This window comes from Epargyreus clarus, unplaced genomic scaffold (genome assembly GCF_041222505.1).
Source record: "Epargyreus clarus isolate Ecla_fem2 unplaced genomic scaffold, WU_Ecla_fem_2.2 ptg000016l, whole genome shotgun sequence".
In the NCBI taxonomy this organism is placed as follows: Eukaryota; Metazoa; Arthropoda; class Insecta; order Lepidoptera; family Hesperiidae; genus Epargyreus; species Epargyreus clarus.
Genome location: NW_027332224.1, coordinates 5,049,753 through 5,075,687, shown reverse-complemented (window position 1 = coordinate 5,075,687; position 25,935 = coordinate 5,049,753). Strand labels below are relative to the sequence as shown.

The 25,935-nt window shown below is 36.1% G+C and overlaps 4 protein-coding genes and 1 pseudogene across 4 annotated transcripts; 2 read left to right on the top strand and 3 right to left on the bottom strand.

The window, feature by feature from the left end:
- Positions 1–9,264: 9,264 nt before the first annotated feature.
- On the bottom strand, positions 9,265–9,994 carry LOC140748548 (chorion class A protein Ld2/Ld41-like). The gene is made up of 2 exons (XM_073081360.1): positions 9,944–9,994; positions 9,265–9,609 (listed from the first exon to the last, which is right to left on the bottom strand). The coding sequence occupies exons 1-2, from the start codon at positions 9,992–9,994 to the stop codon at positions 9,265–9,267; spliced, it is 396 nt and encodes a 131-aa protein (XP_072937461.1).
- A 1,257-nt stretch (positions 9,995–11,251) lies between these two features.
- On the top strand, positions 11,252–12,115 carry LOC140748546 (chorion class B protein Ld34-like). Its single transcript, XM_073081359.1, has 2 exons — positions 11,252–11,302; positions 11,624–12,115. The coding sequence occupies exons 1-2, from the start codon at positions 11,252–11,254 to the stop codon at positions 12,113–12,115; spliced, it is 543 nt and encodes a 180-aa protein (XP_072937460.1).
- A 2,238-nt stretch (positions 12,116–14,353) lies between these two features.
- On the bottom strand, positions 14,354–15,174 carry LOC140748545 (chorion class A protein Ld5). Its single transcript, XM_073081358.1, has 2 exons — positions 15,124–15,174; positions 14,354–14,707 (listed from the first exon to the last, which is right to left on the bottom strand). The coding sequence occupies exons 1-2, from the start codon at positions 15,172–15,174 to the stop codon at positions 14,354–14,356; spliced, it is 405 nt and encodes a 134-aa protein (XP_072937459.1).
- A 2,267-nt stretch (positions 15,175–17,441) lies between these two features.
- LOC140748544 (chorion class B protein Ld34-like) lies at positions 17,442–18,465 on the top strand. The gene is made up of 2 exons (XM_073081357.1): positions 17,442–17,492; positions 17,787–18,465. The coding sequence occupies exons 1-2, from the start codon at positions 17,442–17,444 to the stop codon at positions 18,279–18,281; spliced, it is 546 nt and encodes a 181-aa protein (XP_072937458.1). The 3' UTR covers positions 18,282–18,465.
- Positions 18,466–20,790: 2,325 nt separating this feature from the next.
- LOC140748543 (uncharacterized) lies at positions 20,791–25,591 on the bottom strand (annotated as a pseudogene).
- Between the last annotated feature and the right edge of the window lie 344 nt (positions 25,592–25,935).

Below are 25,935 nucleotides of genomic sequence, written 5' to 3'. Positions count from 1 at the left end.
TTACTACACTTTACGTGATTCTAGTTTACAAACGTTTAAGTGACATAATTTTCTTATAAAAAAGTTACAGTATATGTTTCCTCACGATGTCGCCTTTTCCCGTTAAATCAAGTGATAAATAATTTGTAATATGTGATTACGCATGCATGTAGGATTCTGAGTTATATTTTTTTTCATAATATAGGAGTAGCAGACTAGCACGCAGTCCACTTCATGGTAAGTGGCTACTACCGCTCATGGACATCTGTAATCAACCCCAGACAGGATTAGATATTCCTACCTGAGGTCGGCCAGATGCGCCGCTACCCCTGATATCCCAATATTTAGACTAAGCTGAAACGTCTTGGAAAAGTATGTTTTGTTTACCTGATCCTTCAAACCAGAACACAGCAGCGCTTGACATTTTAGTTATGAGGTAGATATAGATGTGACGGTGGTGCCGCCGGAGTCGAACCACAAAGGGTTCTACCACCTTCGAAGTACAAGCGTGAGGGAAAAAATCTTGTTATTCTCTATTTATTCTAAACAATTGTTTGATAACCAAGTCGTACCTATATATTTTGGATTTTTCATTTTGAGATCTGGTTCAATATCCGAGTTAGTATCTCTGTTTTTAACAAATATATTTTCGCATTCAAAATTGTTCATTATTTGTTAACGAACAACTTGTAAAAAAACGTGGTAGTTATTCCAAAAAAGAAAAAATTCAAAGTTGTGTGAATTCTACCAATTCGCATTTGGTTGTCTGTAGTAAGCCTTCTAATTTTAAGAGATGCGTCACAACTCATTACTTTGAATAATGGTCAGTTGATAATGATCATTCGAGCGATATTCTTGTGGTTAAGAATCTCGGATTCTTGATCGAGGGGTCCGAGGGTCTGATCCCAGGTAATTTATTAGAAATTAATTATCACTTGTGACGGAAAACATCGTCAGAAAACCTTTATACCTGAGAAATCTTAAAAAAGGTTTCAAAGGAATGTGACGACTGCCAATACGCACTTGTCCAGCGCGGTGGACTATGGCCCAATCCTTCTCATTCTGAGAGGAGACCCGTGCCCAGCAGTGGGACAGTAATGGGTTGATGATGATGATAATGATAGTTATGAGTGTAACACGGTAAGAGAAATTTTGTAAAAAAACAAAGGATTAACTCGACAATTAATATTTATTTACAAATTACAAAATCTATTAGTATACATAAGTATTGTCTCTACATTTCCTTTTATGATCTTAAAGTCTAGACATTGTCGCTAAATAGGGCATATCCTCAGCAAAACCAAACGCTATTACATCTTCAGTGGTCATCCCTAGATGCCCTTTACCACAACTACAAGCAACACTACCATTACCTTTGCTAGGGACTGTTGCTTCAAATTTCACCACTCCTACAAATGGTAACCTACCATTAACATCTAAAACACCTTCTAAGTTAGCTTTAGAATTAATAGATATACCAATTGGTGAGACAGATGAAGAACTAAATGTTGTAAATGCGCCAGTAGATGATGCTAATGTACCGGGATTTGTTATAGCAGTAAAGGATGAAGAAAATGGTGCAAATACAGTTTTGTCATTAAATGCAGTCGCAAAAGGTCCGTACAAATTCTTAGATAATCCATTGGTAGTTGAGATGCATTTGCCTGAGATCTGAAAAAAGGATATACGAAGTTATAACAAAGAAGAATCATAGTACTTTGTTGTTGTAAGTAAAGTAGCAAACGAAAATACAGTCAACTTGATGGTCAGTGGTCATGGGTAAAATCTTATACATAGACAGGCCACAATCATAACCGCACAATCAACCACAAATGCGTAGCTACACCTGAGACAAAAGTTGGAATGCCTCGGAAAAGTATGTCTCCTTATCACACCCTCCAAACCAGAACATAGCAGCACAAAACACTGCTGTTATTAGGCAGAAATAGGTGTGGCGGTGGTGCCGCCGGATACGAATCAAAATACAAAGTGTTCTACCACCTTCATATTACCTGGGTCGCAAAAGTTTGGACAAGGACGATATAAAAATAATATTTAGGCGCCATTTTTGTTTCTCAGACTTCGACCAAACGACGATTAACACTTTAATTTCTCAAACAAAATAATGCAATAATTACTAAACCTTCAAAATTTCTTTATATACTAAAACACAGTTATCGTTAATTACGAAATAGAATTCGCGGAAAATATTTTTAGCATTAACATCATGAAAATATTTATATTTTGTGCGTGACTTTTTTGTGCAATCACAGATTTTTTTAATAAAGTGACAAACAAAACGTTTCAATTTAGAAATATTGTTGATTTGAAAGAAGCGATTTCATTTGTTTTGAAGATTTGAACGAAATGTTAAATTTTTATTACTTTTTTAAATGTCATGATGTTACTGAAGTAAATACTGATACTCATCTTAATTTATTGATACTCAATTAATAATCAACTTAACAAGTAAAGTTCGAAAATATCAATTTTTGTCTCGCTTAATTGCTTTTCGTACTCTAGGTTTAAGAGTCTCAACGCATCTAAGAGTAATCTCAAATAAAACTTTAATCCTATTTCGCGTTAGTCTGATGTCCATACGATAAATTAACATTAGAATTGTATATAAAAGTATATTATATAAAAGTGTTACCTTTTTGTTTTTTTTTTTTCTTTTCGAGGGGGAAACTTTCAAACCGAACGACGAAACCCGACGTCGTGGGAGCGACGCCGGGTTAAGTGGGATTTTTACCCCACTAAAACCCCCCCGGTGGCCGTCCTCAACGCTTGTTGGAGAACTCCGGGATCTCTGACGGAACAGAACCGGAGCCCTCCAAGCGCGATGCCCGGATCTGGCGAAACTTACGAGTATCATATTTATATTCTTCTATAAATATCTCGTTTAGAATATTCAATACAAGGCATTATCTACTTTAGAGTCCTAGTATCATAAGAATCTGACATAGCAAGAGACAGAGATTCATTGTTCATTGTCATCAACCCATTACTGTCCCACTGCTGCGCACAGGTCTCCTCACAGAACGAGAAGTATTAGGCCATAGTCAACCGCGCTGGCCAAGTGCGAATTGGTAGACTTTACATACCTTTGAACTCTTTTTTTTAAGATTTCTTAGGTATGAAGGTTTCCTCACGATGTATTCCTTCACCGTTTAAGCAAGTGATAATTAACATCTAATACACACATAACATTGAAAAATCAAAGGTGCGTGCCTGAGATTTGATCCTCGCAGCTCTCGATCAAGAGGCCGCGTGGCTTAACCACTACGCTATCACTGCTTCAGAGGTGTTCCTTTCTTCCTAACTGAATTCTAATTCTGTTTTTTTCTTTAATAACATAAAAGTACTATTTCATATCTGGTCATTGAGTTCAGTTTTTGAAGTATGTATATGATCACTTGATCAGTCTATTTATACTTTTAGCAAATGGAAGGTCTATATCAGCAGGTGATACAGTTGAAAAGAAACCAAAAAATACAATAAAAACATAATTTATTTAACAAATAACAACTAACTAATAAACACACCCACATCTTGGATATCCATTATACCCAAACCCATACCCAGGACCTGGGTAGACCTGTACTGGAACCTCTGGAAGAACCTCATTAACGATCCCAATGTTACCGTCACCACATCCATATGACACTATACCTTGACCGAACACTGGTAGTGGACCTTCCAGAGCTACCACTCCTAAGAATGGTAGCTGACCAGTCACTGCTAATGGTCCTTCGATTAGCATACTGTCTGTTTGAACTGTTACTCCACTGGGGATTAGAGTAGATTTACTAGTTACTCTAAAACCTCCTCCATTTGAAGATGGAATTTCCAGAAGAGAGAGGCAAGGTCCAGAGAATATAGCAGGTCCAAGAGGAGCACTAGGGAGCCCGTAAGTTCCAAGGTTTGGAACTTGAGGCCCGTAGAACCCGTTGGCTGCGTATCCGTTCACGTAACCATTAACTCCTAATGCATTCGGTCCAAACGGACCAATGTACTGGCTGGTAATGGTCTGAAAAAAATGCAAATAAATTTTTACCCACTTTGAACGGTCCAATTAATTTAAAATTTAAAACAATTATCAACAACCGATGACAATACACGATTTATATAATTTTATCGCATTCACCTCATCAGGATCGTCAGGAATCAGGATTAACGATTTTCCTTGTGCGATTTTAGCGTGGTTTTTAGTTTTTAAACTAAAATTATATTTCAATTGACAACAAACGGCTTTGCAAAAATTAGCCAAAATAGACTTACCTGAACTAGAAAAGCAAATATACAAAATACAACAGTCTTAAACATTTTGTTGTTTTAAATCGATAGAAACAGCTAATAAATGTTATATTAATGAGAACACCTTTTATATAAAATAATGATGACATAGATTATGAGTTATGAAAAGATTATAGTGTTGCAAATAGTAGTTACATAACAATGATATAATAATGTTGTATCTATTAAAATAGTTTTAACTGTTATCAGTTGAGACGTGGATAATTATAATATTAATAATTTTATACATGAAGTTAATCAGGAGTATCAAAAAGTAGAAATAGTTTAGTGAAGTAGAATCCTTTGTAGTTCGAGTCCGGCGGCATCATCGCTACACCTATTTCTGCCTAATAACAGCAGTGTTAAACGCCGCTGTGTTCTGGCTCGAAGGGCTTGGTAAGGGAGATTTTGGGAGCTTTTCCGAGGCGTTCCAGCTTAACCTTCAGGGGTAGCGGCGCATCTGTGGTCGACCTCAGGTAGGAATAGCTAATCCTATTCGGGGTTGATTACAGATGTCCATGTGCGGCAGTAGCCACTTGCCATCAAGTGGACAGGTATAAAAGAGTGTCTTTTAAAGATAAAAAATTGGCACACGTATGGAGTGTTTTGCGTCGCTTCATCTATGTAGCAAAACATCTTCCGCTGGGAAATTGTTAGCGTTTAAAAATTAGAGTTCTACTAGCTGACCCGGCAAACGTTGTGTTGCCCTTATCACTTAGGGGTATGAAAAATAGATAGTAGCCGATTCTCAGACCTACTGAATATGCATATAAAATTAGGTGACAATCGGTATAGCCGTTTCAGAGGAGTACGGTAACTAACATTGTGACACGATAATTATATATTTAAGATATCAGTTTTGAGTAAATGACATTTGATTAATTGTCTTAATTTCATTTAGTGATTTGAAATTCGATTCTCACTGGGGGTCCTGTTTGGTCCCAGGTACACCTCTGACTTTTCCGTGAGCGTTTAAGAATTAATTTATCACATGCTTCAACGGTGGAGGCAAACCTGGTAAGACCTACTCTCCTGAAAGATTTTCGAATGTTTTCAAAGGTTAGCTTGCTTCTGTGACCTAACCATTTTATTCTAAGAGAGACCTAAGAGTAACAAACTTGGATTGATGAAAGTTTTCATGATATAGAACTAAGTTCATTTATTCTAAAACAAGTAGCAAATAAACAGGCAGTGCACCTGATGGCAAGTGGTCTATGCTGCCCATGGACATTTATAACCAACTCGATATATAACAAGTTTTACCTGAAGCCTACAAAAAAAGAGTTTGCACTCCTAAGGAATTATGTAGTCGGCTCACATGTAAGTCAGTCGACATCCACGCAATGCAAATCAAAGTCGGTAGTTAATCAATAAAACTCAAAAAAAGTCGCCAAATTACTCAATTTATTATTAATTTACAGCTACAATCCACGAGTTATCAGAAGAATCCGCCACAGCCGCAAGCGCAGGTACCCGTGATGGTCACCGTGCCAGACGCGCAGACGGGGCCAGCGAACTCCACAGCACCGAGGATGGGCACCTGTCCAGCAACAGCAGTAGTACCAGCGGACGGTAACTCACCAGCTACTTCAACTTCTCCTACACCAGAACCACCGTAGGCACCAGCGGGGCCAGTCTCAAGATCAGCACCAGCAAAGCCGTAAGGTCCGAAGCCTCCATAACCATAGTAACCTCCATAACCCAGGCCATAAGCACCGAAGGGCTCCCCGTAAAAGCCTCCATAACCCAGGCCATAAGCACCGAAGGGCTCCCCGTAAAAGCCTCTATAACCATAAGGACCATAGGGGTAAGCACCATAACCGTAGCCACCAAAGGGTGCGTCCCAAGCACCTATGCCATAGCCATAGGGACCGTAGCCGTAATCTCCGCAGAATCCGAAGACATTCTGAAAAAGATAATTCATAGGTGACTTAAATTCATATGAACACAACGGCGATAATCCTGCCTTACAGCAATATTTTATGACTCTGAGCGATGGATATCATAGATAATTGTAGATAAGAGATAACGTTCCAAATGAATGTTACGAGGTAACGCATCAAGATTGCCCGTGTAAATGCAGATGTGCATTCGCAAAATATCTGCTGCTTAGTTTATATTAAAATGATATGAAGACTCCATATTTTATAACATACGAGGACAACTCTTACCTGCAGGAAGCAAGCTTGAAGACAGATGAGGGCGAAAACAAAGGTATTCATGATGAGCTCAGTGTACCAACTGCAATGATTTGTTTTGAACAAACAACCTTTTATACGAAAGATTCTCTTGAGTTCATGTTACTATGTGAATGTGTTGTAACATTACCTCTTGTACGTGATGATATTTTCGTAAATCATGCACTTTTCTTGGATATCCTTTTAAAACTGTTTACAAATATTTATTTTTATTTCCGTTTATCTAACGTGCGTGTTATAATTATTTTTATGGAGAGTAGTATTTTGATTTGTAATTTTCCATGATGTGGGAATTTGTAAAGGCGTTGCTAAAACTAGGTGGGGAGAGTTTTGGAAGATATAAAAGGGTTACCGATTTGTAGAGATCGTTTTATCCTCATATTGTGGGATCAGGAGCAGGGTTGCTTATTGACTGACGCCCGTTAGTATAATCAATCAATGTTTTGTCTATCAAAGATTTAATTTCGGCAATTTCTGTTCAATTTCTGAAATTTTGATCTATAGATTGATTGTAAACAATCAGTTAAATTTTAATAATGGGTGTATATCAAAATAAAAATTAAATCTTCATTATTTTAAACAAAGTTTTACCTAGTAACACCTATCGTATCGTCGACATTATTAATATTTCCTTCAAACCCAAACCTACTTAATATGTCACGTTTTATTTCAAAATCATCTTCATTAATTTCGACATTAAGGTTAAGGTCTTTTGATAATTTTCTTTAGCCTTGACTAACGTAACCTAACCTAACCTAACCTATTTAAATATCGTCTATTGCTTACAAGCTTTCATAATTAGCCCTCTTAGGGTAGGTTAGCGGGTGGCATGTATGACTCAAAGGTATGTGAAGTCTACCAAGATGAACTTGGCCAGCGCGGTGGAGTATGGCTCAATCCTTTTCATTCTGAGAGGAGACCTATGCTCAACAGTAAGACAATGATGGGTTGACGATAATTACAACTGACTCAGGGAATCCTAGTATAGAACCCTTTCGGTGGTCAAGGAATGTAGAAAAGAAGAAGCTATCTTATCTTAAAAGAATTCATAGTTTATTGTTCATAACTGAACGTGACTGAACTATCAGTAACTAATAGGTGAAGGAATTCACAAATTCCTAGGCACGTCTGAATTTCGTTAGTTAAAAATTAATCATTAGTTGTTTCACGATAAATCAGTATTTGTAAAACGAAATTTTCAAAATTCTCAGTGGCAAGTTTACCAATCCAATTTGGTCTAAGCCCCTTTCACTCTGTAAGGAGACACGTACCCAGTAGTGGGACAGCAATGAGTAGAGTAACGTAGTCAGGTTTGAAGGACATAGACAACATGATGCATTCCAAAGACCTCGCAACAACTTATTCTGCTACTACATTTTTTTTACAAGATAGGAGCAGCAGACAAGCATGCAGTCCACCTGATGGTAAGTGGCTACCGCCGCCCATGGCTGTCTGTAATGAACTCCAGATAGGATTAGATATTCCTACCTGAATGCCTTCCTACAGATGCGCCGCCAACCCTGAGAACTATGCTGGAACGCCTCGGAAAAATATGTCTCCCTTACCACACCCTTCACACTAGAACACAGCAAGGCTTAACACTGCTGTTACGAGGTAGAAATAGGTGCGGTGGTGGTGTCGCCGGAGACAAATCACAAGGGTTCAAAATAACCGCAAAGTACGTTTCCGCAAAGTACGTTACTTTGCGGAAATCCATGCTATTAAGTTAAGACTAAAACTACTTCGCAACAATCCGCTACAAATATGTATGATGGTATACATTTTAAACCATGCAGTATGTACCACCCTTCCTTCCTCAAAGGATGCATGCAGATGCAAAATATTAAAAATATACACCACCATACATACCACCACCAACATGTGTTTGGCTCCAAAACGGAGCATCATCAGGGTAAGTTAACTCTAAGACGGTCAATCGTTAAGATAAGATAAGATAAGGTTTTTAAATTATAAAAGTATATGAGGAATCCCAAGTCTGTTGGTTGGGCAACCGTGAAATGTGGTCAAACTTAACTCGTGTCTAAAGTACGCAAAAGAATTCAGAACTTTCTTACTTTCGATGTCGTTGGAGGGAGTTCAATCCTTAGTAATATTATAAATCCGAAAGTAACTCTGTCTGTCTGTTTGTCTCTTCTTCACGCCTAAATCACTGAACCGTTTTAATGAAATTTTGTAGAAAGATAGTCTGAGACCCGAGAAAGGACATTGATTAAGTTCTTTCAACTCTCCAGTTTGTATTACTAAGACTGAACTACCACTGCTAAAAGGCAAAAGATACTGTTTGGTTGCAATCATTGGACAATAGTCTCGTCCCAAAATCAGAAAGTTAAAACAAACTCCTATAAGTTACTGTAATCAAGAGGCGTTAGTCAATTTCATTCATCTTCTAGAACTTATTATGCATTAGAATAATGAATAGTATTGATAAATCTAAGTATAATCTCATTATCTTTATTAAACAATGCAAAGCGATTCTCAGAATAACTCTCTGCTAAAAAACATCTCATTCCTGTGTTTAGTCTAAGCTAAGGACGTTATTTTATTCAATAAAGATTTTATGCAGTGCTTTATTTGTGATACTTTGTAGTTTTAAAATTATATTTTAGCTCTGAATTACTTTTATGATTTATCCCAGATTTTTTAAAGAAATGTATTTAAATTCTGACTCCTGATTTTCAATTTTGATTCCAAATCCATGGAAATAAAATACAATATAAATTGTAAATGTAATGTTAATTTTATTCTTCATAAAAAAAAATATTTTAAATTCTTAATAGTAAGCTCCATAGGGGCCAGGTCCGTAGGGACCAGCGCATCCGCAAGCGCAGGAACCAGCAATGGAGACGGCACCAGCAGCGGGGACGATTCCTCCGAACTCCACAGCTCCGAGGATGGGCACCTGTCCGGCGACGAGGGTGGTACCGGCGACGGGCAGCTCGCCAGCGACGGCGACCTCACCGATGCCAGCACCGCCGTACGCTCCAACGGGTCCGGTAACGAGGGGACCGGCTAGAGGCCCAGCGATGCCGTAAGGTCCAGCGACGCCATAAGGTCCAGCGGCAAGAGCAGCTCCACAGGGAGCAATCGCAGGTCCGATGCACTGGCCGAAGACATTCTGTAAAAGAAAAAATTAAGAAATTCATGAATCTGTGCAGAATAAGTGGGACAAAATGGTAGTGGTAGACGTAAAGTAACGAAAAACAAGTAAGCGCAAGGAGTTTAGAGGGGGTAGAAGAAAGCGCGGGCATTTTTGCAACGATTTTAATTCAAAAAAGGTAACCGCCAAATACTTTGTCTAATAAAATCAAAATCGAGCTATCAAGTATCAAGAAATAATTATAAAGAAAACGCCCAAAGGTGCTCCAGCGAAAACTCATAAAAAATAGGTTAAATAATGAACGTTTTGGTCCTTCGAGCCGGTGGAGCATAATTACAGAACAAGATTTTACCTGGACCAGGCAAGCCTGAACAGCAAGGATCAAGAAAGCGAAAGACGACATGTTTGGACAAGTAAAGCACCAAGAATGATTCGTCGGCCACTGTCCACGCTTTTATAATAACCTTTATTGTATTGCGTCAATACATTTTGAAACAATATGATACCGTCTTTTGAAAATATACGAATGTAAAACTTTGTATATCAAAATGAGCTCCACTTAAAGTAAAAATATTTTATTTAACTATGCATTTTCTTTGTTAATTTGCATTTTCTATCTATGAACTTGCTGTGGATCAAACTTATTTTTGCTTGGAATTTTTCCAAAAAAATATTTTAGTTGAGTATGAGTCTGCATTTTCTATACACTTTTTGTTGTTGTCAACTAATTTTTGCCTGTAACTTTTCTTGTCGGGTAACTACTGCAGTTATCTAGCAATCCTGGCTTAAAAATTGATGTCTCATTCAGTCATTTCCTAATTTTTAAGTAGAGGATGAATTTTGAAAGATAATGAAGGTTATTTAAATAAAAATCCATGTTTCTGGGTTTGAGGTTTCAGCAGCAGAAACAATTTGTGCGTCATCTGGTCTTTTAAATGTAGAACCACATGTAAGAAAATTGTCGATCTACCACTCAGCAAAATTGCAGCCTATTAGTATGAATGGTTTAGGAACGCATACGGACAAACAAACATTTTTTTATATAGATAGCAGTCATAAGTTTAAGGTGGTAAAACCCTTTGGCGTTCGGCTCTCGAGGAACCTATTTCTATTCCTGCTTAATAACAGCATTGCTAAGCGCTGCTGTGTTCTGGTTTGAAGAGTGTGGTAAGGGAGACATACTTTCCGAGGCGTTCTCTCATAGTCCTCAGAGGTAGCAACGCATCTCTAGCTGACTTCTAGTAAGATTCTTATCTAATCTGGAGCTAATTACAGAAATCCATCGGCGGCAGTAGCCGTTAAACATCATCATAGAGCGAAAATAACTCCGTAACGCCTTCCAAAAAATATCGTTTAAATTTCAATCAGATTAATGGAGCATGTAACACTGGAACTATTTCAAACAATTATCGATAAAAACCTAATCATCTATTTTATAACACTCATTTTCACTCTTATCGTACTAACTTATAAATATCACAATACTAAGTAACTTACTAAAACTTACTAAACGACAATACTAACCTCGAAGTCACGTAGACCTAGTTTTTCCCAACTGTCCACAGAAACTATTACGGTGTTGATATGACTGTGTTTTGTGTATATAAGCCTGGTTTGGACAAAGTGGGTCATTCTCGAATTTGATTTTGAAGAAGCTAATATGTCTCTGAAGATTGTCCTCGCTGTCTGCGCCCAGGCGCTTCTTATCCAGGTAATTACTTTAAATCTAGATATAAAATAGGATCCTCTATTAGAAACCTTTTCTTGGGAAATGGACCTTGGCAACTTTTTGAAGGTGGTAGAACACTTTGTGGTCCGGCGGCACCACCGCCACACCTATTTCTGCCTGGGTATAGTAAGGGAAGGGTATACTTTTCCGAGGCGTTCTAGCTTAGTTCTCAGCAGGAACCATATGAGTCAAATACTCATTCGTTCTGCTTAGTTAATGGGAAACAACTATTATAAATTGACAGTACAAATAATTTCCTTTTGACCACGTTAGAAACATTATTAACTATTATATATTTTCCAGAGCATTGCTGCTCAGTGCATCGGTGCTCCTTTCGCCGGCGCTCCCTTCGTTGCTGCTCCCCTCGCCGCTGCCCCTTGCGCCGCGGCTTGGTATGATGCACCCTACGCCGCCGCTCCCCTAGCCGGCTGGGCTTATGGACCCGCTGGAGCTCTCGCCGCCTCCAACGGCCCCGGCCTCGCCATCTCCTCCGCCTCTCCTCTGATCCCCGCCGGAGTCTCCGTCCTGTCTGAGAACGCTTACGAAGGCACTCTTGCTGTTGGTGGTGCTCTGCCCTTCCTCGGAACCGTCGCTATCGAGGGCGCTCTGCCCACCGCTGGTGCCGGTGCTGTCGCTTACGGCTGCGGCAACGGAGCTGTCGCTATCACCGCTGAGGATGCTGGTGCCTACGGCTTCGCTGGTCTGGCTGGTCCTCTCGGCTACGGAGCTTATGGTCTTGCTGGTCCTCTTGGTTACGGTCCTGGATGTGGATGCGGATGTGGCGCCATCTACTGAGATCTTTTAAAAGATAAAAGTACTCATGTTGAAAGCAAAATAAATAAATGATGATTAATTCATTAATATTCTCTTTTATTACCGTATTGCACATGACTTCCCTTGGACATTATTTTGCGCTTACAATGAAAAGGATGACTGCTACTTAAATTTTGATTAGAAATTTCATAAAAGCTTTACAAATTACTGTTTTGTTTTAGTCATAGCATTACATAGTGCAGTACAAGTGGGTAAAAATATGTTACTACTGTAACTAGCTACTTTCACTCTTATACCCATAGAAACAAAATATACTATCATCCAAATCCATATTAGTGACTAATTCTCTCATAAACATTTTAAAGTTATACACGTGAGAAGTAATTTTTCATAAATTACTTTCATGCGAGTGACTAAAGTAAATTAGGAGCCTCAATTTCATTACCTTTAAAAATAGAAGGTGGCGGAGAATGAATCATCCAATTTTGTTTTTGAATAACTTTTGTACTAAATAAAAATAAGTGATTTTGCCGAATGGAAATCTTTACTTGGACCCGTAATTCTTTTTGCTAATTGGAAATGATGACTTCTGTCAAGTATCTGCCACAAGCGTTGACACACATTTGCGCCCGTTTTATTACATTTAACATGTGTTCCGGTGGTCAGTGGCAGTCGCCCAGTGTGTTCTACTCTTCGCCGCTAGAGATTCAAAAATCATCTTACACATTAGATTTCTTCCGTTTGGCGTGACCAAGTGGGGCAGCTGGAAACCTTTGATCCATACATCAACTATCTTGCTCTGGGAGGTCTATTAGCGACGCTCTTGAAGGTAGCCGTTATGTCTATCACATTTCCCCGATGGAGACATTCATCATCATCAACCCATTACTGTCCTACTGCTGGGCGCAGGTCTCCTCTCAGATTGAGAAGGATTAGGCCATAGTCCACCGCGCTGAAGTGCGAATTGGTAGACTTTACTTACCTTTGAAAACCTTTTTACCTCAGACCCCTCGATCAAGAGACCGAGTTTCTTTACCACCAGGCTATCACTGCGTGAACCTTAGTCTCGTGGAATAATCCAGTGAAAAGTATAAGATAATTATAAATTACTTTATAATAGCTTTCTTCTGTATGATGTTATTTCTTTTAACTGTTTTTTAGGATATGGATCGCAATATTTTTTTGTTTCTTATTTCAATTTACTTTATAAATGTTTTTTTTTAATCCACAAACACACATATTAACTGTTTAAATGTAAAAAATACAACGTAGAATCTTTCTCCAGTAATCTTCTACGTTTCTTAATTTACTATTAATTGCAAAAGTAGGTAACAAATTAGTTTATTAATAATAATTATAGTTCAAAAAACTAAAAAAACACGCTTTTATGATAAAATCAACTAAAAAGTAGGGTGCTTTTCGAACCTGATAAATGGAGCACCCCACACTTTTTCCACAATTATACTATTTACCGTTCCTTAATTGATTCTTAGATTGAAAATTATTTTCTACTTTTTAGTTGATTTTATCATAAAAGCGTGTTTTTTAGTTTTTTGAACTATAATTATTTATTAATTTTTAGTATTTCTCGTTATAGCGACCACCATTATTCATCGTTTGTAAAAAAATCAAGTGTCTATCTATTACGATTTAAGAGATAAAGCCCAACGACAGACAAACAGACCGCAGAGGGTTTCGTTTTAACCTTTGAGTACGGAATCCTAAAAATCATTCTACAAGAGGGCATTATAGATATGTTTCAGAACATTTGAGTTATAGGGAAATAACATTATTATTTTCTAAACTAAAAATCACGATATAAAAGTTACGCCTATTGAAACTAAATAGCAATAATTATTTGCAATCTAAAGTTGCGATGAACTTTGCTGAAGGTGCTTGAAAAATCTCGCCTCGAAAATCGTTAATCCTGAGGATGTTGATAAGGACAATGGTACAAAACTATTAATGTTTAAGATATTGAATTGTCATCGGTCCTTAATAAGTATGCCAAATTTCGAGTTAATCCGACGTTTTGAAGGGGGTTAAAATCATGTTCAAAGATTCCGTTACATACTAACATACCAAGATACATACGTCTGAAGCTAATAAAAGCGTGTTAAAATCAGGATAATTACCATCTTTATTTGTATAGAAATAGTCGAGGATAATTAAAAACTTTACACTTTGAGGTTAATTAAAAAATATATGTTTGTTGAAATTTTAGCTTTATTTACACAAAAAATTTGTTTGGTATTTAAATCAGTAGATGTATCCAGGTCCGTAAGGACCGGCTCCGTAGGGACCAGCGCATCCGCAAGCGCAAGATCCCGCGATGGAGACAGCACCAGCAGCGGGGACGATTCCTCCGAACTCCACAGCGCCGAGGATAGGCACCTGTCCGGCGACGAGGGTGGTACCGGCGACGGGCAGCTCGCCAGCGACGGCGACCTCACCGATGCCAGCACCGCCGTAGGCTCCGACAGGTCCGGTAGCGAAGGGACCGGCTAAAGGTCCAGCGGGTCCGTAGGGACCAACGAAGGGACCAGGTCCATAAGGACCAGCAAATGGACCAGCGCAAGGCGCAGGAGCAGCGATGCACTGGCTGAAGACATTCTGTAAAAATAAATTTAGAATAAGTTTAAGGTTAGAACAAACAAACCTAGTGGTGAATAAAGAAACTATTGTAGTGATACTATCAACACGGTTACCCACTAGATATCGCCTAGTAACAGATATATAAATTTGTTTTGTCCTTTTTAAAAAGTGTAGTATGGAAGAAAACGTTGCATATGCCGACGACTTACACCTCAAAGGTATTGCTAAGCTATCTGGAAGGTCTCGGAAAAGTATGTTTCCCTTACCACACCTTTCATACTGGAACACAACAGCATTTAACACTGCTGTTACTATGCAAATATAGGTGTGGTGGTGGTGCCTCGGAGTCCAATCACAAATGACATCAGGGAAGCATTAGCTTGATGTAAGAGACTGCTTATGAATTTGCAAAACAATTTAGAGAAATTCCTTACCTGGACCAAACAGGCCTGGATGCAGAGGAGAGCGAAAGCAAAGGTGTTCATTTTGATGTTATTTCAATGGATAAAGTTCCAGAATGATTTGTTTTTGAAACTACTGCGCTTTTTATAACAGTAACCTACATTACTCCTTATTTATGACAACATTTTGAAATTCACTGAACGTGTTTTTCTCCTAATGTTACTGTAATTTCTTAATTCGTTTTATCGTTTCGTGAAAGCATTTCTTTAATATTTTCATTTCTATGTTGTTGATGTAACAATGTTGATTGTTTGTATTCCTTTATTATTATTTTGGTGTGAAACATCTATAGCCGCACGTAAAACCGATTTCTGGCGTGGCGACGCATGCCGTGGCGACGTCACGTCGCCACGCTTTACGATGGTATATATATATACAGTCTATATGCAGTAGTGTGTACGGTGTGGCGACGCGTCGCCATGCGCAATCGAATTCAATAAATAGTCATCGTTATCTGGAAAAAAATCGTAATATTTTATTTTATCATTATGACATATTTAGTTCCTATCACAAATATGTTCTTTTCTGCATATTACTTTTACAAAATAATGTCGATGTTTCACATCCGCCAGGCGTCCCGTGACGGCTCACATTTTTTGGTATATATTTATTTTCTCTGGTTTACCAGGTTATATGAAATAAGACGGGCACAGCCAAGTGTTAATTCAGAATGATAGCGTTGGTTTCATGTAAGGTGTTATTATCAGTATCTAACTGAAGGAATTTTCGAACTATCCTGCATTTATTATTATTATTATTATTAACATTTACACTACTGGACATTTGTTACTATGAGAAGGGTTTTATGAAAGGTCATTGCTTGCCACTGGTTTGTAGATTGTATTCAAAAATTGACAAGACTACAGAGCCCTGTGGCTCGTTTTGTTTGTAATCGATTTACAAAGTTTGAAAAAAGGTAGGAGCAATTTTATAATATTGAGATAGCAAGCATGCAGTCCACCTGATGGTAAGTGGCTACTGCCGTCATGGACATCACTAATCAGCCCCGATAATATTAGATTTAGTAACAGATACGTTGCTACCCTTGAAGACTAAGTCGGAAAACCTCGGTTAATTATTTCTGCTTCACATTCTCCAAACGAGAATATAACAACACATTGCTGTTATTTGGCAGAACTAGGTGCGGCGGTGGTGTCGCCGGAGACGAATCGCAGAGGGCTTTACCACCTTCTAAAACCTTCTAAGTTGGAAGTCATTACCCTCGCTTATCTATAGCACCCAATATAATGACCATATTATGTAGATCAAAATATATTTCTGAGAGACTAAAAAGAAGACGAATTTTGAAAAGAGTTGAAATTCGTATCTGCAACTTAATGTTATCATAATAGTACTTCACAAATTAGTACTTACATTTATATTATTAACTAGCTGACCCGGCAAACGCTGTGTTGCCATATAAATAAAAAAATGTTAATGGTGAACAACCCTTATCACTTAGGGGTATGATTTCTATGATTATTTTTTATGGAATAGTTAATACTGTTAACTTTTTTAATTAGGGCTGACGAGAGTGTTATAAACGTAGGAGTAGACAAATATAATCAGAAAGCTTTGAACTGTTAAGCTATGGGGAGTTACACGTGTTATTGTTTTTTGAAGGAGAACATTTCCGTCATACATGATTTCTGTGTAGCTTTAACCATTAAGGTTGCACACGCGACGGAAGCTTAGAAAATGGAGTAATTTTTCCGTTTTCACAACATTTCCCTTCACTGCTCTGCTCCTATTGATTGTACCGTGACGAAAACTATACTATAACCAGCTCAGGAGTATGAAAAATAATTGTACCAAGTTTCGTTAAAATCCATTGAGTAGTTTTTGTTTCTATAAAGGTTATACAGACAGACAGAAAGACAGACAAAAAAATTACTGATTGCATTTTTGGCACCAGTATTGATCTCTAATGACCCCCTGATAGTTATTTTGGAAATATATTTCATGTACAGAATTGACCTGTCTACAGATTTATTATAAGTATAGATTATTGATGTTAATATACTCGTATCAAAAGAGAAATACTCCGTCAAATATATTACAAACATATTATAATTATGAAACTTGTAATTATTACGTTCTATTTATAAAATGTGTCAATAAGTAAGTAAGTAATAATGTAACACATTTTACATAAACATTTGTGAAAACTATGACCAACGGTGACCAAATTTCTTTATCTGAAAAGATAATAATAAATATATTTTACTATAAATACTAATATAGAAATATTCACATTTCATTCGTTTGGTATTCAAACTATTCTTCTAACATGTCTGCAAAAACTATTGTTTTCGTATGCGCCCAGGCGCTTCTGCTTCAGGTAAAAATAAAGTTTTTTTAATTTAAATTTGGAATCATAAAAAAATAGCAACTTTGATATTTTCTTACTCTCACAACTCTCACAACACTTGAACAACTTTCTCATATCGATAGTATCAATGTCTGCCCAAAACACACTAAAAATCTAACGAAAATCTATGATTTATAATACAACAGTACTAAGTCACATTCAACAATCATATCGTAAATTTGCTATTTCATAAGGTCCTAATTTGCTTTAAATCATTTTTCCAACTGTGTAATTTAAATATTAAAGGTACTTAATGTTTTCCAGAGCATCGCTGCCCAGTGCATTGGCGCTCCATGGGGTGCTGCGCCCTTCGCCGCTGCTCCTTTAGCCGCAGCTCCCTGCGCTGCTGCGTGGGCCGGAGCCCCCTACGCCGCCGCCCCCCTCGCTGACTGGGCTTACACTCCCGCTGGTGCCCTCTCCGCTTCCAACGGCCCTGGATTAGCTATCTCCACTGCTTCTCCTCTCATCCCTGCTGGAGTCTCTGTCTTGTCTGAGAACGCGTACGAAGGTGCTCTGGCTGTAGGCGGCGCTCTGCCTTTCCTCGGAACTGTTGCTATTGAGGGCGCTCTGCCAACCGCTGGTGCCGGTGCTGTTTCTTACGGCTGCGGCAACGGCGCTGTTGCTATCACTGCTGAGGATGCTGGTGCCTACGCTGGTCTGGCTGGCCCTCTCGGCTATGGACCTGGTCTGACTGGCCCTCTCGGTTATGGACCTGGCATTGCTGGTATTGGCCCGTGTGGATGTGGTGCTTACTATTAAGTTTTATTATTTTAAAAGTATTGTTAACAGACGAATTCCCATATTCAAATAAAGTTTTAATATAATAAAGACTGTGTTTTTTACCCGACTGCCAAGGAAGGGTTATGTTTTTCGCGCGTATCTTGTATGTTTGTCTTTCTTTATTTGATCCGATCTAACAAACGGCTGGATGAATTTCGACAGTTAAGGTGTCAGTATATACGTCTCAATGACCCGACTGTCTTTAGATAGGTGTTAGAAAAAAAAAAATGGCGGATTCTTGGCGCGAAAAAGTAACACATTTAAAAAAAAAAATGTGAGCCGTCACGGGACGCCTAGCACATGTGAAACATCGACATTATTTTGTAAAAGTAATATGCAGAAAAGAACATATTGTGATAGGAACTAAATATGTCATAATGATAAAATAAAATATTACGATTTTTTTATTTATTTATTTATTTATTTTGCTTAATATAGGTATACAGTTGTTATATCATAAAATTGTCCTCTATATTACACCTCTTAGAGGTATGCAAAATTTTAGTTAATACATAATTGTCTTCTTAATCTAATATTTTAATATTACAATTCAATTTCATTTTTCCAGATAACGATGACTATTTATTGAATAAACATTTATTTTCATTAAATACAAAATATTACGAAAAGATGGCTTAACGCCAGATCGAGTGGGAGAGAATCGCACAGTCGATTGCGCATGGCGACGCGTCGCCACACCGTACACACTACTGCATATAGACTGTATATATATACCATCGTATAGCATCGTATAGCGGCATGCGTCGCCACGCCAGAAATCGGTTTTACGTGCGGCTATAGATGTTTCACATCAAAAGGGTGCGTGTACTTATGTACGCGCGTGAGAAGTTATACTTCTAGCTAATCGACATAGCTAATCTATATACAGGGTGAACTTTAAATAGGCCTTGATTAACGATAAATGCTGAGAGGAGTTGCGAGGCCGATTTCAATAAAAACTAAAACTGCATCATTAGTTTTTAGGGTTCCGTACCTATAGGGTAAAAACGGAACCCTATTACTAAGACTCCGCTGTCTGTCCGTCTGTCACAGGCCTCTACCGCTTAAACCGTAATAGACAGACACTTGGAATTTTGACAATGTATATATATAGCTGGCACCTATAACAACAAATACTAAAAATAAAACAAAGTTGATTATAAATGGGGGTCCAAATCACGATCTCAACGCTCCGACCTTACCTGTCACGCCATCTATGCCTTCTGTGTTCAACTATATCAGGTTGTCAACACACACTGCACACGTATAGTCTGATTCACTACAAAAATTAACAACACACTAAAACTATAACAATTACACACTTTTTAACAAACGCCCTATAAAAATAAGAAAACTTTCCAGTTCAAACACGACAATCACGAAAAACATAATTTATTCCATTGAGACGATATTAGAGACGGGATTTGAGGTAGGTGGCGCCGCGGCTATGTGGTGGATTAAATCATAACTAGTTGTCCAAGTGATAATGTATCGATCTATAAAGCTTTACGCTTAGTCGCTAGATGGCGTTATCTACCAAAAAAAGTTAATGGTAAAGTTGGTATAAACTTCTAGTATGTTATATTTATGACCTACATAAATTGAAATATGTTTAAATAGAGATTTTACTAATATTTTTATATTCTGGATCGATTTCAAATTTATTAGTTAATTAAACAATAACATATATAATATATTTTTATTACAAACTTTAATTCATAAAGGAGACATAATTTGATAAAGGAGACTGGGCATGCTTCATACAGTTTTGGGCTAGAGATGGAACAAATTGGAAGTATCCCAATTTGAAAGCTTATATATCAATTAGTAATTCTTGAGTATTTCGGGAATTTTGGCAATCTGTGAGTAAAATAATTTAAAGTTAAATATGAAAAAGAGAGGTTATGTTTGTCAAGAAAACAAATAATAAACTCGTTAAGTACATTTTACATAGGTAGGCTTGAGTCATTTACTTTTTGTATTTTGAAACCTAAACACACTATTTTAGAGGGTTAGACACTACAAATGTGTTGCTGGATGTTCGTATGAAACGATGTACATAATTGCCCAAGTTGCATCTGCTTTATCGACTTATAATAGTCAAGAGCGATAGCCTATTTCTCTTTGAGACCTAATATTAACAGCGAGATTTAGGAAGATGATGGATGGAAGGAATGCATAGTAAAATGAAATAAAACTACAAGTCTTTATAATTATCTGTATTCTTCTTCAATTAATATTAAAATATCATCTAAAAATCGTGCAGGAGGTACTATATTAGTTTGATATCTAGCCCAACTTAAATACCAAATAATTGTCATTACATGGGCACAGCAGCCTACACTCCGTTTACCTACAATACAATTGCAATAATATTGCAGAATAGCTTCCTTGCTTCGGAGAGAGCTGTCAACTAAAAGATATACAAAACATGTTTTTCAATAAATATGTCTTGACAATATGCATCCTCTCAAAAGCCATTGATTATTTATTTGTAGCTGACAGCTCTCTGAGTAGGCTGCTGTCCTGTAGTTTGCACCCCGTTTAAAAATAACATATCTTGAATATGTGTTGCTGTAAAATTATTACTATAATTATTTCCTAACACACTAATGAAATCCCATGTATCAGTAACTAAGTGCTGATCACAAAGTCTGTTATTTTCAGGCACATAATATTGTATTTTACTAGTAACATTTTTCTCACAGAAATTGGAACTCTGTGTCTTTCAGTCCTTTGGCATCCCTCTATAAAACATTTGCATTGAGTTTCACTTGCCCTAACGTAATGTGGTAACGCAATAGTTGGCTCAGAATATGAGCTTCTTAATTCCCTATCTATAGTCACTGGTTATTCTGGATGCGGAGGCTGCATAAATATTGGCTGGCTTTCTTCAGAAGAAGTAGATGGCCCAGACTCCATACAAACTGACGCTCTGTCAGCAGCCTCTTACATGGATGGCATCTTACATGGATGGCATATGCAATTCCCTTCTTGTATCTAAAACAAAAATATTTCATATTTATATGCTTTATATTATAATTATAAGAATCATTTGTTATGCCCATTAGCTACTTTTCTCTTCATATTTAATAAATACTTACAGTTTGAGGTAATATCCATTCTTTAATAACATTATAGATTCTTGCTTCACGAGTAGAATTATTGTGAAGTGTGTGGGTGGCTCTATGAGTGTTAAGTGAACGTCCACACCGCAGATATACATGGCGTTGGCTAAGTTGTCTAGCCTCTGCAACACTATGCCTTTCTTCTATAACCAGCTGAGCTAAATCCCAACATGCTCTGTAGACATGGTCATCACTGTTCACCTAATTGATGTTAATATTTATTGATGTTAATTGACATCAATAAATATGCCGAATTGCGCGGTAGTAAATTGTACAAATTCCACAAGAAAATATTGCAGCGATAAAGAAAATATTTCCTTTTATGGTTGAGTAATTTTTGGAGTTTACTCCTTAAGAAACGATTTGAGTTATAAGGCCCGGTACGGAAATTTTATGAGGAGTAAAATCAAGTGTAACACGAAAAGTTGAGGCGTAACGGTAACCAAAATATGAATCAAGAGTGCTTTTATTAATTTAAAATACAGTAAGTTCAAATCCCATATGAAAGTAATTATTACAATAAAAATAATTAGCAATATATAAAACATTAAAACGTCATTAACTAATTTGTTTACATTTTTGCATAAATTAAGTTATAGGTTTGATCATTTATAAACACTGTGAAAAATATGAACATTGGCGCCATAATATGATTAACAATCTTTTATGAACGTTTTTAAAGAAGAGTAACATATAAAATCAGTAAGCAATTGAAAAAGATATAATATTAGCAAAATAAGTTTTTAACATAAAGAGGCTTTTGTAAGTTACTGATATATTAATTTAACTTATAAAAATGGATGCATTATTGATCAGCACCATCTATCAACGATAAACGGGCAAAATCAAAACAGTATTATTTAATATTTATTACAGAATTATTGCTAATGAATTATGTTCAAAATAAGTTATATAAAACAAGTAATTAATTTAAAAAATCAAAAACCCGACTGCACCAAAAAGGCTGAAGTAGAATTTCCAAAAGCAGTGAAATAGGCATTTCATTATTTTTATCCAGAAAGCCAAATACAAAGTTTCATAGTAGGTGTCTGCTTCAAAAATAAAAGATGTTCAAACAATATTATCCTATTTTATCCTCGTAGTGTTCATTTACGCTATATAAAGAACCTATGTGTAAAATTCCAGCACGCTTAAGTTCAGCGGTTTCCCTTTGCGTTGATCTCTGGCACAGCAACTCACTCATTTAGTCAGACAGTCATCTCGATGTGTATATACGAGTATATATGTACTAGCTGACCCGGCAAACGTTGTGTTGCCACATAAATAAAAAAAATGTTAAGGATGAACAACCCTTATCACTTAGGTGTAAAAAAAAAGATAGTGGCCGATTCTCAGACCTACTGAATATGTATATAAAATTTGGTGAAAATCGGTGAAGCCGTTTCCGAGGAGTATGGTAACTAACACGAGAATTTTATATATAAGCATTATATAAGATATATTATATAATGTATATGTAATCTCCTCTTAATTTCCTTTATTTTGACACCCTACTCGATAGGTTTGGTTAACTTTTTTTAAAACGTGTTACTATTTTGCGAAAAAGTTCACCAATTACGATCTATAAAATATATAACTTCAGTAAATCAAAGTTTCGGTCATTATTTTACCTCGTTAGAGGTAGCATTTCATTATTTTTATCCAAAAAGCCTGATACAACATGTCATAGTGTTTGCTTCAAAATTGTCGATTGTTCAAATGAACTTTTAACCCTTATTTTACCCTCTACGGGGTTGATTTTTCGGAGGGGGATAAATAAGTGCGTCCTTGTTCCTATCCAGAAAGCCAAATACAAATTTTTATAGTAGTTGCTTCAAAATTAAAGGATTTCGAAAAAACTGTTTTCCCCTATTTTACCCTCTTAAGGGTAGAATTTCCAAAAGGCCTTTCTTAGTACTAATTCAAGCTATATAGAGAACCTGTGTGCAAAATTTCAGAACTGTAAGGTCCTTGGTTTAGGCTGTACGTTGATTTCTGAAAAATGAAAAAGTCATTTAGTTAGTCCGTCAGTCAGTCACCTTACTGTTTTATATATATACAAATATGTTTTTATAATCTCCGTTTAATTTCCTTTCATTTGATACCCTACTCGATAGGTTCGGTTAACTTTTTTTTTTAAATGTCTTACTATTTCGCGCCAAAAATCCGCCATTTTGATTTTTTTTTACTAACACCTATCTAAGGACACTCGGGTCGTTGAGACAAATATAATGACACTTTAACTGTTGAAATTCATCCAGCCGTTTGTTAGATCGGATCAAATAAAGAAAGACAAACATACAAGATACGCGCGAAAAACATAACCCTTCCTTGGCAGTCGGGTAATTAGCAATACGTTTTAAATGAATTCTAGAATTATAAAACATTCAGAAACAATCCAAATTACATATAATAACATGTTTATTGAGTCTCATATAAATTTCATCCGTAAATTGCAACAAGGATATTTTATAGATGGCAAAGAAATTATAATTATTAAGTTTTAAGTTATAAAACGTTTAACATTGTTTTAAATATAAATAATTATATTATATTAAAATTTACTTTAATATAAACAATTATATTAAGTTACCATTATAATATTTGGAACCAAAATACATAGATTGATAAACTTGCAAACTTACAATTTATAAAACTTGCCACTAGATGGCGCTATTTTATATTATTTTGTAACATACTTTATGTAATACGCATTATTGAAGTAATATAAATAATCCGAATAATTACAGATATATGTTTGTTTCTCTTATCATTTTAGCAGATGCGTTCATTTACCTACCCTTTTTTCTATTCGATATATATCATAATTATCATTCGTAAGGAGTAAACTCCAATCGTGCGTCGTAGCTGACACACACACACTTTTTTTTCATAATTTATAGTACATTGCCAGTTTTGGTAATAAAGTTACGTTTAAAGACATTTATTTCTCATAAGATTTTACAAAAAAAAATCACTTACAGAGAAATTACAAAATACAAACAAATTTAAATGGGTTAGCGTAGTGTTATTGTGGGTAGATTTAAAGTTGACAATCATATCTGTAGAAAAAATGCGAATGCAATGATAGTTGTTGTTTAAGGGTCATGACACAGTGTTGGATAATAATTATTTGAGTAACTTAAGGTAGCGTTTTATTATATTTTTTAGATTATTATTAAAGAATTTATATTAATATGGTTAAGAAAAATTATTTGTATGAATGTATGTTTGTATGTATGTATATATGTGATGAGTATTTTAAGTAATTATTTGTGTTTTAAACTGTATTCTAATGGCTAGGTGCCGAATAAAGTATAATTATAATATATATATATATATATATATATATATATATATATATATATATATATATATATATATATATTTTATTTATTTTCTGCATAAATCGTTATACTGTTTTTCCCCTTTTATTTATTTATTGTTATTTTTGTTTTATTATTTATTTCAAAATGCAATTGTATAATGTTTAATTTGCTTATTTAATATATTACATTTTTATCTCAATACTGTTCTCGTAATATATGATTTTTTAATAACTTTTTAAAAATCAGGAACGTTTTCGCACTTTTTATATTTGAAGGCAGTTTATTATAATATTGCGCTCCTTCAAACAAAATACTTTTTTTCCCGTAATTGGTTCTTGAAGGTTGTAATGCTATGTTATTGGCGTGTCTGGTGACTCGCTTTTGGAATTGAAAGTTTTTTGTGAATGTTATTTTTGTTTTGTATGAACTTCTTTTGTCAAAATTTTTCTTACCAGAATACATATATTATATTTGTGTGTTTGAGAAATATTCATTATTTTCGTTTCTTTATATACTTTCGACGAAGATGTTAAAAAGTTGTATCGAAATAAGGTTTTTATAAGTTTATTTTGTGTAGTTTGCAAGCTTATCAAATTACTTTTTGCTGCTGCTCCCCACACTTCAATTAGGTATTCAACATGAGGTTTGACCATTGAATTGTATATAGTGTAACGGACGTTTCTCGGGAGACATCGCGTTATGCCTTTTATTGCACCAACCAGAGATGAAAGTTTTTTACGGACTTTTTCAATGTGAGGTTTCCAGGTGAGCTGATTATCAAGAAGTAAACCGAGGTATTTTTCAGAGTTAACGTTGTTGATTACTTGACCATTAATTAGGAGGGGACTATGATTACCTATTTTTTTGTTCTTTGCAGCAAAAATGATGTAGTTTGTTTTTGAAGAATTAATGCTAAGCAAATTAGATTGTAGCCAATTATGTAATATAACTAAATCGTGTTGGGCCTGAGCTATAACGATGTCCACGTTGTGTCCATAATAGAATAAACTAGTGTCGTCAGCATATAAAGAAATGTCTCCTTTTAAACCGATGCCAGATATACTATTTATATAGATTAAAAACAACAGGGGTCCCAAGATGGAGCCCTGGGGGACGCCACAAGTTATCATTTGACGTTCACTTTCATAACTATCAATTTTCACTAATTGATACCTA